Here is a 19552-nt window from a genome sequence, read left to right on the forward strand (position 1 = left end):
AAACCTATTTTTTTTTTCTATTAGTGCAAAGTCCTGCCAAGTTATTCTGTATGGCAGCTCATGTAAAATGTACATTCTTTGAATCAGATCATAACTTTACCACACTTCCTTTAAAACACAAAATAAAAATCCAAACTTTAAAAGCTTCAGTTTAAGCAGCTTTCTAATGAAGTGAAAGACTGGACTGTTAGAAACACTACAGTACACAATTAGACTACAGAGCCCAAGGAAGCAGCCTGGAAGTACAGCATAAAAACCTTACAGCCCTCCCTATTAAAAAGACACATCTCTCTCTCCTCTCTCTCTCTCTCTCTCTCTCTCTCTCTCTCTCTCTCTCTCTCTCTCTCTCTCTCTCTCTCTCTCTCTCTCTCTCTCTCTCTCTCTCTCTCTCTCTCTCTCTCTCTCTCTCTCTCTCTCTCTCTCTCTCTCTCTCTCTCTCTCTCTCTCTCTCTCTCTCTCTCTCTCTCTCTCTCTCTCTCTCTCTCTCTCTCTCTCTCTCTCTCTCTCTGTGTTAAGTACATTAAATTACCTTGATTTAAAAAAAAAAAAGTAGATATATTTTCCAAAACCTAATAAAAATTAAATTGCACTTAAACAGATTAACAAATCTCTTGTCTTATTGTCGCACTAGATGCAGAGCGTAGTTCCATTTCACCATCTTAGTTACTCCAAGGGGTCGACAGGTCCTTTATACTGGCAGTACAGCACAGCATCATGAACACTTGGGAAGACAAGGTCTCTGGTGATGGAACCATCAAAGAAATCAAGTTTGCTGAGATCCTCCATTACAGCTCCTGTTTGTTAAAAAGAGGCATTAACCATTCATCCAGTTCATTCCAAACCCTTTAACTGTACTTCTGTGCTGTATATGCAGACACAAACATGTTATTTAAAAGCATGCACAATGATATATAAACTGTATCAATACACAGTACGATAATTAACATTTTATTAAAGCAAGCTGAAGATTCTTACCATTACATTTTATAAAATAGAATTCAACATTCACATTATTAAAACAATTAAGATGCTATAGAAAAAACACACTTACTGCTGCATGCTCCTACAATCACTGTAACTCCAATTTCATCATATTCTTTCATGATCTGCAGAAAGCAAATTGAATTTGTTGCATTTTTTTTTGTATATATGTACAGTTTATTGGGCGTATGTGAAAGTACTGACAACTTAGTTATTAGAGTCTATGTGGAGCTTAAAACCGCTTTGGCTCAGTTTTTTTTGGTTGTTTTTTGTTTTTAGAATTTTTTATATATGCATTATAAAATAGATACATAGATAGGAAACTCAACATGGTACTGCTGTGCATGCAGTGATCCAAGGGATATAGATGAAAAATTATGAATATTTGAGGACACACACACACCATAAATATGGTAAAATGTTAATATCCTTGAGAGCTTTGAATTTCTGTATAAGAAAATGAATAAAAAAGCACTAACTGACTTACACATACAGTAGCTGTTGTGGGATACTCATCGGGGCACCTCTCACTCTCTTGACTTTTCTTTTTTTATTTGATTTCAGCATCAAACAACAGCATATGTGGGTGATATAGGGATCCAGAATGCATGCATGCATTTGTAGTATAATATGATACTTACAGATTTAAGTGCCTTTGCTCCAACGGAATCTATAAAGGTGACAGGAGTGAAGTCTAAAATAATAGAGTGAACACCCGTCAGCCGGTCCAAAAAGCTCAAGGATTGCTCGCAGTCTGCCTCTCCATCTCCGTTAGCAGTTACAAACTGACCATTCCTGACTAAGTCTGTGTGAGTCTCTCCGTCCATAAGCTCATGTTTAACACCCATCTCCTGACCGTTGGTCTGTTTGATAAAAGATGCACAATAAATCATTATCATCATTCCTATTAATCGGTGCTTCTGCTGCTGCTGATGATGATAAACAAACACATACTGGATGCATAAACCAGTGGACTTCAACTTCCCACACTAAAACCTGCAAGGCAAGACCTTCCACCAAACACTCACGGAAGTCACACAGACAGACTTATAACACCCAACAATCAGTATAAGCTATAAATATGTGGACTGAATCTTATTCTTTCATATACGGTGTTTTGTTGTTTTCATGTAACTTACGTGTCTATCACTGCTCAGGTAGTTTTGATATCAATAAATGAAGGGGAATGTAACAAGGGCATTTTAGCAGCTTCTGAAGACACTTGAACACAGCGATAATTGATTCAATAGGTTGTCTCTCAATTCAATTGAAACAGTTATGAACTTGACCTTTAACATTGTTTCTGGTCTCCCTTGTTATTGTGCTATATGTAAAAAGTGTGCCACATACCAACAATACCACCAAAGCCTCAGGAAAGAGAGCTAGTTAGAGTACCATTCCCTCTCCCGTACAGTACATATCAGGAAATAAAAATAATGATTAATTTACCAATCTTACAGTACTGCCACTTTGCCCTGTGGGTTAAATTAATAAACACATCAGTTGTACTTCAAGTTATACATATGAATACAAAAGAAAGAAATAATGAAAACACCACATCTCTAATTTAGATTTATCTACTCACAAGTTTAACAACCGAGTTTATTTTCTTATTAGTTGTCTTTGTTTGATTTTTTGCCTTTTCTTGTTTCTTCTGACCTTTTTTCTTCACTGCTAGTAACGCAACAGGATCCACTCCTGTCTGTAGTAAACATATTGACCAGAGTTAGCCATCACAAGACTTTTATGTAGTTTTTTGTTGTGTTTTGATTTTATTCAGTACTGTATACAGTGTAAATAGTAAATATTTTGTACGCACTAATTCAAATATTATCAATTGTAAATTTTGAAATACAGCTTACCTTTTTTTTGAGGGCATTAACATAAAGTTCACTATTGGCAAAGTACAGCGGGCTATTTGCTTGGAATATTTTAATACCAGAAAGCTCCATTACCTAAACAAACAGACAAACAAATACAAATAATAGATCCTCATACTTTTTACTGAAGTAAAAAACAAAAAGAATAAACCCAAAATGTGTCTATTTTAAGATTTGTCCATTTGGTTTCCTGGTTCAAGTCGAGTGAAACAGAAATGCCAGACCCAGAATAGAAAAAAATACATCTCACGCATCTAATTAATATGACACAATTACAATATTGATTAATTGAAGCAATTGCATGGTTAACCAAGAAATGTACATTAATAACCAAAAAGGAAACATTAAGTGAAAAATGTTAAAGACTTTACCTCCTCGTACTCTTCAGTATCACAGTATAAATCAGTCTTTGGGATCTGGCCAAGAATTGTATATTTTGGACTGGAAAAGAGAATAAAAAACACACTTCTTTTAATGGAACAAATTACTATGGATTATAGAATTTGTATTTTACACAGCATGTTTTTCAAGAAAGGTTAAAGTACATGCTGCTAACAAAATAGTTGGTCTCAGATTTCTATATGAAAAGCACACACATGGTAAAGGTGAATTACATTTTTTTAATAGCAATTTATTTGCTGTTGGAGAATAACATTTATCGAACACTACTAGCAGATAATTCAATGTTGTACTCCCGGTCAACTTAACTCGCAATTGAAAACATGTTACTCAAATGTGAGCCAATGCGCCTAGCTTCTGGGATTTTGAGTTATTTTAATGAAAATAAATGGCAAACATTTAGAATGGAGAAATATATATTTTGAAAAAATGCAAATCAGGTAGAATTTTTTTTCCTACAAAGCGTCAAACTCCCAGAAGTAAGTTACGTATGTCGAGAATGTGTTCCTTCAATGGGAAGTAAGGAAAAGAATGCAAGATACGTTAGCCAATTTTAGTTATTAATTCTGGCCAGCAAAAGTAAATCACTTGGTACAAGATGCAATTTGCTTTACATGTATTCTTAACTACAAATACATTAAGTATTCCAATTTGTTGTACTGAATCACCAGGTAATTGAGAGGTGGACAGGACTGGATCTGTTGGTGACGCAGCTCCTCCCCTTTATCAGAGATTAGATCTTGCACTTTGTGCAGAATTGTCTATTGCATTACAATTGCTAGTCAGTATATAAACCCATTTTATAACTTCAGTACATACCTTTGAGTTCTGTAAATAACAGAGATGATTGCAAATGCAACAGCCACAAGCAGTCCATAATCTAATCCCAGGAGAACAGATGCAACAAAAGCCACAAACCATATTGCCTAGATGTCAAGCAGAACATTATTAAACAATCCTTCCTCTCAATAAACCAGCATTAAAAATACCCTGATCACCCTTTCAACTACATGGAATTAAGATTGATAATATTAGGATAGTTTAAACATTAAAAAGTTAATGAAGAACTAAATGTTCATTGTTTTGCTAAAACATTTAACAGTTGTCAAACTGCATGCCAAAATATCTGTTAGCAAGAGCACTTTCAACTTAAAACAAGTTTAACTACAGTTGTAGAGTTAAAGAAATTAAATGTAATCTACACAAAGTTAAGCAATCGAAGGCAATGATTACACCTGTTATAACCAGCCCCAGCAAGCACAAAATTAACAGGAATTGCCACTATTTTTGACAATATAAAAGTGTGTATGTATTAGATCAAAGTCATACTTTAAATTGGATGTATATATGATGCACATACTCTATACAAATGCAAGATTTAATCTTCAGGGCAGGTTTATTGAGTTGCACACAATCAGAGGACTAAATGGAAATCCCAATGCACAGAATATTGTCAGTAGAGGTTTGTACAAACCAGAATTCCTCCATCACTCTAGTGTTGTGACGAGAGGACCAGGGAGGTCAAGACCATGATCATATTGCAAAAGAAAATGATAACTATTAGAATGACTAATGAAGTTGGTAGATCCTTTTCATCATTGTCTTCTACCTTTTCACAAATAAGTGTGAATTTCACAACAGATTAAAAAAAATGTACTTCAGATTAATAAACATACTGTGATATGAAGACACTCCATCTCCACTGGAATAATAGAACTTTGTTTTAAAAAAAATCAGTTGGGCACCAAAAAGTAACTTACAAGTTCAATCCTGCTGGTTATCCAGAGCAAAGGGATGTCTCTGAACTGTTTAAACATCCCTATCAAATTCACCATAATAATCGCCGCCAGAACCGTCTACAATGGGGGAGAAATAACAAAAAATGTATTTAGCTTTAAAAAAAAACAAAAAACACACACATTAAATGTTGGTATTTGTATTATTCAAGAAATTACACTAATTTCTTACCTGAGGTAATGTTTCAAAGACAAAACCGAAAGCCACAATAACTAGGAGAACCACAACGGAGGCCAATAAACCTGCAATCTGCAAGAAAAAAAAACATGTTTACACAATGATGATTTTAGGGTAGTTTAGCAGTCCATCTAACAATTTTGGTGCTCAAACATTTGTTGTTACTGTATTACAGTGTATCAAAACTCTCATATCTCCCAAAACCTGGCCCATCAAATCAGCCACCAGCCGACTAGAATCTTCAATTTGGAATCATCATTAAAGGTTTAAATATTCACTGCAAAATACTCAATACAAATGGCAGGTTCTGAGTTTGTCAACATACTGTAGTACAAAGCAAGCTGGAGTTCAATTCCAATTCGTACCTGAGTTTTCCCTCCTGTGCTCTCCTGGACAAGGCTACGGGACATTGAGCAGGTGACGGCAAATGTCTGGAAAAACGATCCTGAAAAATTACACAAGCCTAAAGCGATCAGCTCCTGGGTTAAGAAACAAACAAGCAGACACAAAATCAGACCCAGGTAACGTTTGGGGGGGGGGGAGCTGTTGATAAGTAAATAGATATGCGTAATATTGTACCTGATTGCCATTAACAGTGTAGCCATGTTTAAGAGCAAAGATTTTGGACATTGATGCAGCCATAGAAAAGCTAACAATTGCAATGGCGAAGGAATCTGTTATTACGGCAGCAAATATGCTGAAATCTGGAACAACAGGAGGAAGGAGCCTGAAAAATAGAATTAAAAAACCTAATTTGTAAAGTTACAACTGGTTTTGATGTTTAAGAATAATGATGCTTCACATGAAATGTATAAAATGTAGTACAGTACTTAAAAGTTGCAGATCAAAATATCGCTACTGTTTACAGCCGGTCTTTTAGAGTCAAGGGTCAAGGTTAAATGCATTTTAAAAAAACTACTGAAAAATAAATTATTTAAGCCTTGTATTTCTACCTGTAAAAAATACATATAAAAAAGAGGGTAATTTTTCAATTTATTTACCAATTGTTTGCCATTAACATGAAATCATAATGTATTCATAAACAGTAATGCAGGTATTTAGAAATGTTTTTCTTACCCAACAGGTATTTCTCCAACAACATCTACCCTATAGTTCTCATGGAGTTTCATCCCATATGAGACACCAGTTGAAATGATCACCTGTGCAAAATCATGAACATGTACTCTTTAGCAAAAATGGGAAGTCAAGTTATGAAACATGTACTGTATACTGAAATGTGTTTAAAAGATTTAATTTAAAACAAACATTATGTTAATGTACACCCCACTAAGGCTGTTATTAAAAAGAGCTATCAAGTAAAAATATAAGTGTAACATATGTAGAGATGAACAGATAGACAAAGTTTCCTCCACGAATCTCTAATTCTCATCATCTATAATAATAATATTTCCAAACCAAGTTTCATCCCAAGCGGTTCTTGACCTACAAACAAAACTGTATGACATACGAATGGTTGCCTTTGTAAATAGAATGTAACTGATTTTTATTTTTGTTAGTGAAATATGCCAATTTTTTTTTATTTTTTTTTTTTAAGATTGTCCCGTCTATTCTTTAAAAGATTGTTTACATTACAAAGATATTTTAAGACACATTTACAAAATCTAGTGTTAAGTTACAGCTACACAGTTTTTTTTTTTATTTCTTATGTAAGTTGCATGTTTCACAGCACTGTTTGCTAAGCAAAATGATGATCAAAATGATATAATGTATTCAGGGTTCTGTATATTTTACGGATCATATTAAGAATTTACCACAATGATCTCCCCAGGTATTGGAACTGGCAGCTTCTTTTTAAAGCGTTCGTTGATTTCTTTTACCCCCACCAGAAACACAATACAAATTAATGCAACAGTTATTGCTGTAGTATTGGTTGTTGTAATTTTCGAAACTACTGCGATGAAGCTCTGCAAAAGAAAGAGCAAAATAAAAACAAATTAATATCCTGAAATCAGTTTCAGAGCAGTGATCTTACAGAACAATATTCAATTAGGATCTTGAATTACATTTCCTGTGCTGCAAATTAATAAAATTGAACTTTTTGTCTCTCGTGAAGAAGAGAGCCTTCTCAGAAATGAATAGAAGTAGGTTGTAGACACTCACATATATGACTGATAAAGGCCCGCTGTAACGTTTTGTTTCTATCCCGAAGAGGTACTTTAGCTGTGACACCACCACATGCACGGCAGCTGCTGTTGTGAACCCTCGGACCAGGGGCTCTGTCAGGTAGATGGCAACAAAGCCAAACCGAAGAAGACCCAAGCAAAACTGCAACAGAGAGAATTGGTTTGTTTTTCTCATTTGCTAGACTGACCACATTAGAAAGCAGCATGGCATCCTTTCCACTGTGTGTACAATACATACCTGTTAACTAACTTTTCCAATTTACACAGAAAGGCTTATTTATCTTGTTACAAGTTTATTTTCCTTTCACAATAAAAGGTACAAACTGCACTATGAAAATACCGACCAAAAAGCAAACACAAGGCATCCCCGCCATTTTTCATTACTGGAAATTAAATGAGTAAATAAAGCTTGTCTATTATAGACTGAGCCCAAAGAGATTCTACTACATAATGTCATCTTAAATAGTTTATGACAGCCGCTGAGGCAGATGTACTTAAACATATCTTTAAAGCTGCTTTAAATAGCAACAAACAAATAAACAAATATGCAAACTTTTGGCTTACCTGAATGATTCCTGTAAGGAAAGTAACAGCCACCGCTACCTTTACTCTCATGGCATCCCGTGCCAGTTGATTGTCTGTGTTATTGGTTCCATTAACTGTTGTAATGTCAAACATTGAATCAGGTACTTCCCGAACCACAATTCCACCGATCATGAGGCTTATCACTGCAAAAGTGCCTACAGGGGAAGAAAACAGACTATTTTAACACAAGAGCAAGATATACATATATTAACTCTAACAGTAAAGAAAGATTAAGAAAATCCAACTTTAATAGCACAGGGCAGACCTGAGGTCAATCACAATTGTAATTGTGCAATTCGTAATTAATTGCAATTACAATGTAATTGCAGTTGAACCTTGGCACACATCTGCATAACTGGATTTGTAATTATACCATATAATTGATTGATTACATTTCAATTACACATTTATTTGTCATTTGATCATTATTCTTGTATTTATAATCACTTTTGGTGACCCCATGTGTTTGAAAATAGTTATATACTGTAGTATGTTACTGTAGTTGTACCTGTGATTATTGCTTGGTTAATGTGTGTACTTGTTTATGTTCCTTTTTAGTGTAATTCTAATTGTAATTACTGTTGTATAACTGTAATTGTAATGGCAATTTCCACCCTCAATTCTGCTCTAATTGTAATTATATAACTGACCCCCATGTCTGGTACATGGAACTTCTATCTGTCTCACTAGTGCTGACATTGCCATGAACAGGTCACAGCATGCACTATAGACTTGAGTGTGGGCTGAGTCATGTACTGCAGCACTGAACTGCAAGAGGAAGCAATCCCTTATTTGAAAATGACAGTCAGCATTCACGAGCCAATAGATTATTTTATTTGCATAGCAACAGCTCCTCAAAAGAACTCAACATTAAAATAAAACCATGGAAAAAAAAAAAAAACCCAGAGAAAACACTTAAGACTTACACAAATGCACTTACTGGGGAGTTCCATAAGTGCCAAGCAACAGACTGCCCCAGCTGCCACTCATGTAAACCTGATAGATAAAATGGCATGAGCTATGCCTGGTATCTTCAGAAGGTCATTTAAGGTAATCTGGTGCCAAGCCATGGATGACATGGTTGGTGTGTAGGAAGTACTGTTGTAATAGGTGCTGATTCACTGTTGTTTTAAAGAATAAAATCTGTTTGATGTACAAACAGACATGTGTGATTTGTGAACAAATACTGTAAAGCATTCTGGAGGCAAAAAGTAAGAGAATAGCATTGCTGAATAATTTGAAGTATGTTATAATTATAAGGTATGTTTCGCAAGGTGTTTCTGAAATATTGACAGTAGTACATCATTGATACAACCAGAGACTAAAATGAATCCTGAAGTGGGTTGGGCATTTCAAATTGTGTAGAAAAACAGGGATACAACTGTTAGGTAACCCTATAAGTAACTTGTTTTGGGTAAAAATATAAGTTTAAAAGTTTTTATGGAGTTTTTTACACATTAACAAGTTAAAAAAATGCAAACTGAGAGACAGTGTTAAACATATGGTGGCACACCCAGATGTTCAGTGGAGGGGACACCCCTGCTGATGTGCAGCAGGGCACATTCCATTTCCTGGATCAGCAGGCTGTGTAAACTATGCATCAGCTGCAGAGTCACTTACAATTACGTCTCACCCGAAAGACGGCGCACAAGGAGGTTAAGTGACTTGCTCAGGGTCACACAATGAGTCAGTGGTTGACATGGGATTTGAACCGGGGACCTCCTGGTTACAAGCCCTTTTCTTTAACCACTGGACCCCACAGCCTCCTATAAGATGCTGGCAGGTGATACAGAGTCACTGGAAAATTCCATTGCAAGAGAGCAATGAAGACGGGGGAGGGCCGTTGAGAGGAGCACATGATTTAAGTTAAAAGAAATCCCTTTCCTGAAGTGCCGTAGGGGAACCGAAAACATTAACAAAGGATCCGCCACATATACATATGAAAACAGATACTATACCCTCTTCAACACTTTTTAAAATAGATCAAGTTCTGTATATATCTGTGAAATCTTCAGATGTGAATAATTTCTCAGGTAATGCAAACAATTCAACAAATTAATTCAAGTATTTTTTTTTTTTTTTTTTACCTGTGACATTGATTTTTCATCAAATATGCTGTATTAATCGATTCTTTAATTCATTTCATTTTTGCCCCAAGCACCTAATGATTCATATTTTTTCTATTTGATTATACATTTTTTATTGCAATTTCATACCAAATACTCAAATACTCAGGAGCCCACAAAGTGATTGATAGTACATATGAGAAGGCCACACAAAATAAACAATGCTTACTTTCAAATTAAAATAATGTAGCCTACAGCAAGATACAAACCAAGAAAAAAAGAAAGACACAGTTAGTCGCTGCAAATTAATACCTATAGATACGTGTCTTGAGGTTCCAAAGAAAGTGTACAGTAGGACTGGATAGAAAGATGAATAAAGGCCATAGACAGGTGGCACAGCTGCCAGCATTGCATAAGCTAAACCTGAAAAAAAAAAAAAAAAAAACTGTTAACATCACTTTCACAAAGATTACAAATCTTTTAATATAAAATGTAGAATATATATTTTTTTCCATCTAGATTAACAACACCCACATTAATGTTATTGCGATTACTACCAGTTGCATTTAAGTATTAATATTTATTAGGTCTCTCTTCTTGGTGGAGCCATGATCAGGATGCCCAAAAATAAACAGGGTGGGGGAGAAATGCAGCCAGAACTGCAGCAGAAGGAAGAACGGCTGCTGTCTGGTGCACAAAAAAAAAAAAGTCAGTCGGTCAAGTGACGCAGGATCTCTCCCGACGTGAGTGCTCCATGCAGCACCCTCGAGTAGTAGTAGTAGTAGTCGTAGTAGTAGTCCTATTTAAATATCAATAAAACACCAATAGGTGTCCCTCACCAGCTGTCAAAAGACAACTGGTGCAAAAATTCAAATTAACACCCTCAAAGCTAAGAGGGAGCTAACAAAGTTGATGGGAGTAGTGGGAAATGTGGGTGAGTAGGGTAGCCTATTGCAGATTTACTACCAGTATTTAAAAAATGTACTGTACTGAACATTTTGACTTTAGGTTAATGATAAAAAAAAAAATTATCTAAAGTGCTGATGTTTTAGCTCTTTTCATATACTATAAGGATCAGAATTGCTGAAGATATGACTCCGTAGGAAAACTTGTATACATTACATATACATGTGTATAATAGGTTTATAATACATACATATATTATATATGCAGTCAAAAAATGTTTAGCAAATAATACAACGGCAGCTGCGCTTTCTTATGGAATGTTTTTTTTTTGTTTGTTTTTTTTTTTTAAATGGAAACCAGTTTAAGAAAGCTGTACAATATTAATAGTCACGCAAGGCCAAATTGGAACTATACCCTCCCATATTTACTATTAATTACGTTTTTTGCATTCTCTGGTGTTTTCCATGGAAACTGCACCAATGTTACACTTGCTCTTCCTGAGTCATTTCAACTCGATGAGAAATCTGCCGTACATTTTCAGGAACTACATTCTTATCAGCTACAGTACGAAAGCGTGGGCTAGTTATCTCTTTGCAAGAGGCAATTTATGGTATCAGTTTAACAGATATAACATGGATAAAGAGTTGTAAAATACTTAGTAACACAAGAGTTCTTAGTTTCTGTCCACACAATACAATGAATGCTCAGTGACTGAGCTGGTCTTTTGACAGTGTTTGTACAAATGGTGAAATTGTGTTTTTGAAGTTCAATAACTAACTGTGATTCCAGACTTCTTTATGGACAGGTGGCCTTTACTTACAGGCGATTTAATAAGTGTAATGTACCACATATACATAGAGATTAATCAGAGTGATCTACAGAGAAGTGATCTTTAATGCAGGTTTATTTTAGTTTATTCACTTTCTGCCCACAAACATCTATACAACATTTGTATAGAAATAGATGCTAAGTGTGTGCCATATGAACAACCGCAACCTGTTTTCATTCTTTCTGCTATAAATTATACATTAAATCTTTACAATCTTGAGTGACTTGTTTCATATAAGAATCAGATGTTTCTTGTAAATTTCAACTAACCTTGAGGTAGTTGCATTACTCCAGTACTCAAACCAGAAATAATATCTCCCAACAAATATTTCTTTACTGGATACGAGGGTAACCATGTCAGAATCGGTAAGAAACTGTACACAGCTGACTGCAATTTCTTGGAAGAACAGCTGAAAAACATTAAATGATAAGCTTTCAGTATTTATATTCCTTTTCAATCCAGCATCAGACAACCTTGTAAAACTTGAAGCTACAGTACAAATAACAAATAAAACAGTGTTTCTTAAGTAAACAGATACAATAAAAAAAATATTTTGTGACCTAAGTGCAATGAATTGGATAATGGGATTTAATGGAAAGGCTACTACATTAGAATGGAGTATGAGAGAATAACAATCTGATATCCATGAGACACCCACAACACCACGTAAGTCACTAGACACTGGGCAATATTTCAAAGGGAAGTGGGCACATTGGATAGATAATCTGTTATTCTCTTTTTCTTGTTAGGTCTGTCTGGCATCCATTGCAAAATACACGTTTTTGTTATTCGCTGCCTACATCCCAGTACAATGTTTTGCCAAAAAGACTGCAGGGGTTAATAGCAGTGGTTTGACTAGAATAATGAGGTCCAATTGCAGTGTACGAATCAGCAGTGTAAAATACACACAGTCTACCAAGAAAAACAAAGATACATTAAAACATTTTTTCTTTTACATTTAATCAACTTAAAGTGGACCTTTTTGTGACAGCAGAATACTGTGACAGAATACTAGTTTAGTATTCTCCAATCAGTACCAAACTTAGTGTAACTCCTGATCACAATGAGCTTATCAACTTTTGGTAAGCTGAAACTGGGGTCATCAGTGGTACTAAGGTTAGCCCAATCAAGTAGATGAAACTCATTTAATTCTCCTGTTGGACGCATCAAGTGGACTAATTTAAGTAAACTGCAACTGATTCCGGAGGTCTACAAAACATAACAAAATCTAAAGAGGGCAGTCAGTAAATCAGCAGCAAAGAGGTCTTGAGCAAGTTACTTTTTTAATTTTATAACATTTTTCCCAGTGTTAAAACAATATGTATTTCACAAGAGTGTGACAAAGTACAACCTGAACATGGATTTTAATTTATTTCCACATAATGGAAAACAAATATTTATTCATCTAAGGTGTAGCCCAAAATACACCTTCCTGGTGAATTTATGGCATTATAAAAACTACTGTACAACTCCCTATGTATATAGATTTTTCTGTTATTTCTAATACATTAATATTAAACTACAGCACTTTCAAACAATTACTACAACTGAATATGTGGGTGCCAATATAGAATTTAAAAAAAAATAAAAAATTCCCGGATTACAACAGGAAATTGTATTAAACAAATACAAAACCATCTGGTTCTGATCATTATCTTTTGTAGGGACCAACCCACTGAAGTATGTGTACATCTTACACACATTTGAAAGCTCATTGTTGGTAACAGCAACCACCCTGCTGACTGTGTAATACTAGAGATAGAGGCGTGTGGAGGTAATTATTGCTAAATGTAAAACTTTTTTTTTTATGACCCCCCCTCCCCATGTGTTCTTCCTCTATTTTGAAAGTTCTGTGGTTTCTTTTTAACTGACTGTTTAGCATGCGTTCCAGGTGTATACCACCAATCAGAAAATCCAACAATCTTGAAAAGATTATTGCCAGGTTTTAACTCTCAAAACTTAGAACTTATATATATATAAAAAAATCAAAATAGCACCCCATTTTCTTTTTTTATTAAAGCAAATTACTTTTATTAAAACAACTTACCAGTAGTAAACTGGACGCATCTGGAGTCATGCACATAGTGCATACAAGAAAGAAAAACAACTTTCCGAACATTACATATTAAGTATCTGTATAGTGTAACACACACATTACTGCATAGCAATCATTGGAAAGAGCATTATATCAATATTTTTTTTATGTAAAGTTATGTAAATACGGACATACATACCGAAGACTCTGAGATAACTTTTGCTTTATTGTCTGGGTTTTCTTTTGTTTCCTATGCAGCAGCTCTGTTTCGATGCACCCCTCATTATATACAGGTCGGTCCACGTGGTACATTAATGTCCTGGAAATATTCTCAGCTTCTGATTCGTATTCCATATCGAAAAGTTACTGTACATTTCAGAAATGCACACAGTACAAGGAAGAGAACCAGAACTTTGACTTCTCCCTATCAAATGTGTAATTCTGTTAAAAAAGCAGACAAGATACATGTTTTTGATTATATTTCACAGGTTATTGAGAATAGAAAGAAATAAGTAATAATAATAATAATAATAATACAACTACAATATGTCAAACCGTTCAATGGTAATGGCTATGCATTGTTGAATCAACAAACTTTTATGAGATGAAGAACGGTTTCAAAAAGCGAACTAGGCCTAATTTGTATGAACAGAACCACTGTCAAGTTGTACTGTACAGTATTTCTGTATTATGCAAAGTATGTGTATTTAGCTTTACATTGGTGTAGGCTAAGCTGTGAGCCATAAATGTAAACATAACTTATTAAAATATGAAATTGTTTTGATGCCTTGATAGGCTGATTTGACACAAACCCAAAACACTACATATATACATTAAAATATATACATAACTAGGTTGAAGCTCATTTGGAAAACAGGTGACTCAGGGTAAACATCGCATAATTATAGGGAAGTAGGGGTAAAGCACAGTTAAGCATAATCATTTCAAAATACATCTGGTAAAGTACTTTTAAAACCGTTGTTAACCTGACAATAAGCATGGCGTAGGCCTAAAGTAAAGCATTACCATGTAATAATACTGTGATACGATTAACCGTTACGGAAGCCCAGACAAAGTCGTCTTTAATACAGCAACCTATGCAGTTGCCCGTCTCGCACAGGGTTTGATAATGAAGACAACACTATAAATGACATGGGTGAAACCAATCTAAAGTAAAAACTACTGTCTACTACAGCTGTGGTAGTGTCACAACATCATTCGTTTACGCTTATTTTAAACTTACAATGTCCCTGAAACCGCGAAAAAGTGAGCAAGTACGGTAAGTTGCTTAACGCCTGGACAAATACCAGGGTAAGTACGTATTTCATATTATATATATATATATATATATATATATATATATATATATATATATATATATATATATATATATATATTAGTACTTAATTTTTATAAGATTAATCCATTTCTTAACACTACAGAACTAGTAGAATTGGTACTGTAAAGCATCGTTTTGTTTAAGTAGTCTCTGTGCTACATACATGTAAGCACTTTCCTTATTGAAATATTATGAAAATATAGTTCACCAAATATTACCTTACCTTTTTTCACGTACTAGAATATCACTACTCGACAAGAATTAAATGTACCCGCACACCCAATTTCTAGTTACAGTTTTACTCTGAAATGAGCTTAACTGAATGATTACTGGAAGAAGTCTTATCATTCCATGTTGCAAACTCACCGAAACAGTCGCTGAGGATTATGGGCCTTGTATTTCTACCTCCTGTACACGGAGAGCCATCGGGTACACAAAGAACTACACAACCCAGAATGAAACATGTTGATGGGTGTCTGACGCACTCGCTCTGCCTGTATTTTTCCAAAGTTTCTATAGAAACAAGGAAATACACGCAGCTTGGAAAAGAGCCACACATGTTTAGCTTAAAATCTACTTTGCGTGTGACGCATGTCGAAGGGTTATCATTATGTTTCAATATTGTATTGTATATGTTACAACAGCAGTTTAGTATTGCAATAATGTAGCATGGTGCTTCTGTCGTGTCGTAATACGGCTTGTGCGGTGGTACCAATGATTACGTGATTAATGTTAAAAATGTTACGACACTGTGTTCACTCTAGTTTGTTTAGGTTATCCCAAGGTATTTTTAGATGTTCTCTCTGGAAACCTGCTTGACAGTACAGTAGTTAATTAGCATGAGAATGTACCTGCATGTACCTGTAGCTTATTATGCAGAACGGTAAGAACCAGAATGTTTGTATGTTTGTTTCTTATTTTTAAATCTTTTTTTTTTTTTTTTTTTTTTAATGCATAGAAATGGAGTAGCTGTGCACATAATGTTATTTCTTTAGGTGGACAAAAAAGCAGCAGTGAAAAAAAAGTAACACCAAATAAATTAAGTATAGTAAGAACAGAACCAAGCAAGCTCTTGTTATCTTGAGAATCAACAAAGGCAAAATCTTTACAGCTTTGTAACATATTGAATTGCCATGGGGTGAAACAAAGTATGATTCTTTGTTTCACAATAAGAAAACAGCGTATATAATTCCTGGCAAGAACTGTTTAAGCTATTAAGGACCAGTCTGCTGGAACACACTTGTCTTATAGAGTTGTACTTCTGAAATACACCAAGAGCAGTGTGCAGCTCGCCTGGGAAAATTATGAACGTGATGGTCATACTGATTCGGCAATGAAAAGGACTAATTCATAGCGATGCAGTGTTGCGCACCCTTCCCTGCTCAAATAGCCTTGGATACGAATCGTTAGCACAGAGGTAATACTACAAGAAACCAAATCAAGTGCACCATAATTTACACAAAAAAGCAGTATCAGAAAAGTGTGTGTGGCTAGTTTTACAGTTTATTTCTGATGTTTAACTGATGCTCATGGATTCAAAAAGGTTCGGTCGTGTTTTCTGTTTTCCCCTCAATCATTCAAACATTTATATATATATATATATATATATATATATATATATATATATATATATATATATATATATATATATATATATATATATATATATATATGAATTGATTCCAGTGTCTGTTTAATCCAGCAACACTTTTTTTTCTTACTATTATTTAATTATTTAACAGCATTCGTACATTTCAGATCCTCCATATTTAACAACGTGAGGACGGGAGACGAATAAGAGTAACTAAAAGTTGCAAGCAACTTTACGGCTTCCAAGGAGTGAAATGTAAGCATTTTGATTGGTTGTCATCCATTGGTTGCCATTCAGTCAGTTGTAGACATCACTTTACATAGGCCTTTTTTTATTGTTTTTTTTTATTTTATAAACTTGATATTAATTATAACAAAATATTTGACCTTAAAGGTCACGATCAAGGTAATTTTTGAATACCGCCCATATGGGTTTGTATCTGTGTTCCATAGTAACCATGACTCTATCTACACTCTGTAATGAGGTATAAGCTAGTTTTATATTTGACCTTAAGGAGAGGTCAACAGTCAAGGTCAATATCAAGGTATTTTTTTAATAGAGCATGCATTAATTCCCATAGGCCTCCACTACTCTGTGAAGTTTCAAGAGTTTTTGTTCAATGGTGTTCATTTTATGCGCAATATATGCAACTTGAGCAATGCTGAGATTTGATTGGCCCACAGCAGCCATGTTTTTTACTGTAGCAACTTCATTTGGGAAAACTTTAATGAAAACCATACTTGGATCATGTGTGCCAAGTTTTGCTTTGATCAGATTAGCGGTTTTGGAGAAGAAGACATTTGTGTGTTAATTAGGTTATCCAACATGGCCACCCTCCCACTGAACCAATCTGCTTAATTTCGAGCATGTGCATCTTGGATAATCTCTAACCATGTATACCAAGTTTCAGAACTCTGCGATAAGTGGTTTCCGACAAGATGATGTTTGTAAATTGTCCAAAATTTGTCATGAAATCCCAAATGGCTGCCAAACCATGTAACCAATCGCGTTCATTCAGCTGTGGACATTTGTTCCCATTGGTGTCTACGACTGTGAAATTTCAAGAGTTTCCGTGCAACGGTTTTCATTTTATGCATTTATAAGCCTGAGTTTAAGAGCAGCAATATTTGCATCTTCCACTGTTTAGATGACAAAACACACAGAACAGTGACTCCTTGTAGGTGAGCTGTGGAAATCGTAATTAACAATGCAGTCTAAATAAAAATAATACTTTATGCCACCTGAATCTGCTATTTAATTATATATTTTTGTGTTTATTATTCTATGATATGTGTTGTTACGCATGATGTATTACCGTCACATGGATGTAATGCATGTGTTATCAAGTAACCAGCTTACTTTGCCTTTGGGGCAGTCTCTCAGCAATATATATATATATATATATATATATATATATATATATATATATATATATATATATATATATATATATATATATATATATATATATTGTGAAGATAGGGGTAGCGGCGCCTTTAAGGAATGGCGTCGCAGTGATAAAAACTACATGGCCCAGAGGGCCGAGGTTAAATTCGAAGGTGGGGTTAGAGGCCTTTAAAAAAGAGTCCAGGCAGAACAATCGGGGTGATCGTGGGGAGCACCAGTTGGATTGTCCTGTTCGACCTTAGTGGATGCCGTTCGTATTTTCAACTGTGAGTTTAGTAAGTACATGATGTTGTTTGATTGAGTTTTGAAACTCGCTTGGAGTAGTAACCTGCTTGCAGGGCGATTTGTTTATTTTGTTGATAAGAGTGTCGGGTGAGCTGCTGTTCTCTGGATGAGACGTTTTGTTTTTATTTTCTCTTCAGATTACCAGCATTTGCAGTTCTCCACAGCAGAGGGAACTCTTCAGATTACCAGCGTTTGCAGTTCTCCACAGCAGAGGGAACCCTTCAGATTACCAGCATTTCCAGTGTACTCCAGCGGAGGGAGTTTAAACGTGAAAGAAATAGTATAGTGAGGGCTGAAGAAGTGAGATAGCTAATGGCCCGTACAGGGCATAAAAGTATTTACTGAAAATATATGGGTGATTATTGTAAATAAAGAGTACGCACCTGACTACAGAGTCTGTCCATTCACTGTGATTGAGAGGGAAACGCCAAAGACCGCAAGCACTACACTACCACTTGTTCACTATATATATATATATATATATATATATATATATATATATATATATATATATATATGTAATGAGGCTGGTATTCAAATGACTACTAAGTGTGCCTCTGTATATTCTCCCCCCTGCCCCCTTGCCCAGGAAGATAATTATTTGATTTGCAATCGAAAATATCTAACAAAGTCATTGCTTAAGGGGGGTGGGGGTACCGGAATTGAAACAGTAATACAGTATTGAATAAATACACATATCATGGCATAATAAACAGATTAGAAAAGCACACATGCAACTCAAAAGGGTATGAAGATTTCCTGCACCTTTATCGTGTGAAATACAAATGGCAAGATTATGATCTGAATTAATTCAAATTCATTCAGATCAGGATTCAATACAAAGGCTCTTGTTGGCAATGGCTCCTTTTAACACTTATTTAACATACCATAAAGTAGTGTTAGGCTAAAAGATATTGCTTATGCGAAGAAGATAACCAACAAATACATTTTTGAAGGATGTTCTTCTGAAATCTTTTTTGACTAGTATTGCAATTAAAAAATACTAATCATTTAATCAATTTTGGTTCTAATTGTTAAAATGCAGTATATAGTAAGGACTGGTATTGACTTCATCACAATGATGAAGGCACAACCAAAATTGTTGACAGTGATTTGTGCAGGTGCTTTACT

At 34.9% G+C, this 19552-nt stretch overlaps 1 protein-coding gene and 1 long non-coding RNA gene across 6 annotated transcripts; one reads left to right on the plus strand and one right to left on the minus strand.

Annotated features, from left to right (window-relative positions):
- Nucleotides 1-509: 509 nt before the first annotated feature.
- On the minus strand, nucleotides 510-15697 carry LOC117419867 (prestin-like). 4 transcript variants are annotated; one of them, XM_058986133.1, is made up of 19 exons: nucleotides 15505-15697; nucleotides 13999-14240; nucleotides 12034-12173; nucleotides 10342-10452; nucleotides 7943-8118; nucleotides 7356-7520; nucleotides 7007-7159; nucleotides 6312-6394; nucleotides 5814-5961; nucleotides 5600-5713; nucleotides 5229-5306; nucleotides 5021-5116; nucleotides 4080-4186; nucleotides 3233-3302; nucleotides 2844-2936; nucleotides 2567-2683; nucleotides 1623-1844; nucleotides 1052-1106; nucleotides 510-794 (listed from the first exon to the last, which is right to left on the minus strand). In XM_058986133.1, the coding sequence occupies exons 2-19, from the start codon at nucleotides 14151-14153 to the stop codon at nucleotides 664-666; spliced, it is 2214 nt and encodes a 737-aa protein (XP_058842116.1). In that variant the 5' UTR covers nucleotides 14154-14240; nucleotides 15505-15697; the 3' UTR covers nucleotides 510-663. The 4 variants fall into 4 exon arrangements, with proteins under 4 accessions (XP_058842116.1, XP_033889064.3, XP_058842117.1 ...); XM_034033173.3 differs by lacking the exon at nucleotides 15505-15697 and adding an exon at nucleotides 15362-15498; XM_058986134.1 differs by lacking the exons at nucleotides 510-794; nucleotides 1052-1106; nucleotides 15505-15697 and adding exons at nucleotides 2431-2456; nucleotides 15362-15498 and having other exon boundaries at nucleotides 1727-1844.
- Nucleotides 14912-18789, plus strand: LOC131697426 (uncharacterized). Of its 2 annotated transcripts, none has more exons than XR_009307269.1 (3): nucleotides 14912-15110; nucleotides 16897-16984; nucleotides 18559-18789. It is a non-coding gene; the product is annotated as an uncharacterized LOC131697426 (long non-coding RNA). The 2 variants fall into 2 exon arrangements; XR_009307268.1 differs by lacking the exon at nucleotides 14912-15110 and adding an exon at nucleotides 15820-16555.
- The last annotated feature ends 763 nt before the right edge of the window (nucleotides 18790-19552 follow it).

Source organism: Acipenser ruthenus, chromosome 14 (genome assembly GCF_902713425.1).
Source record: "Acipenser ruthenus chromosome 14, fAciRut3.2 maternal haplotype, whole genome shotgun sequence".
Classification (NCBI taxonomy): domain Eukaryota; kingdom Metazoa; phylum Chordata; class Actinopteri; order Acipenseriformes; family Acipenseridae; genus Acipenser; species Acipenser ruthenus.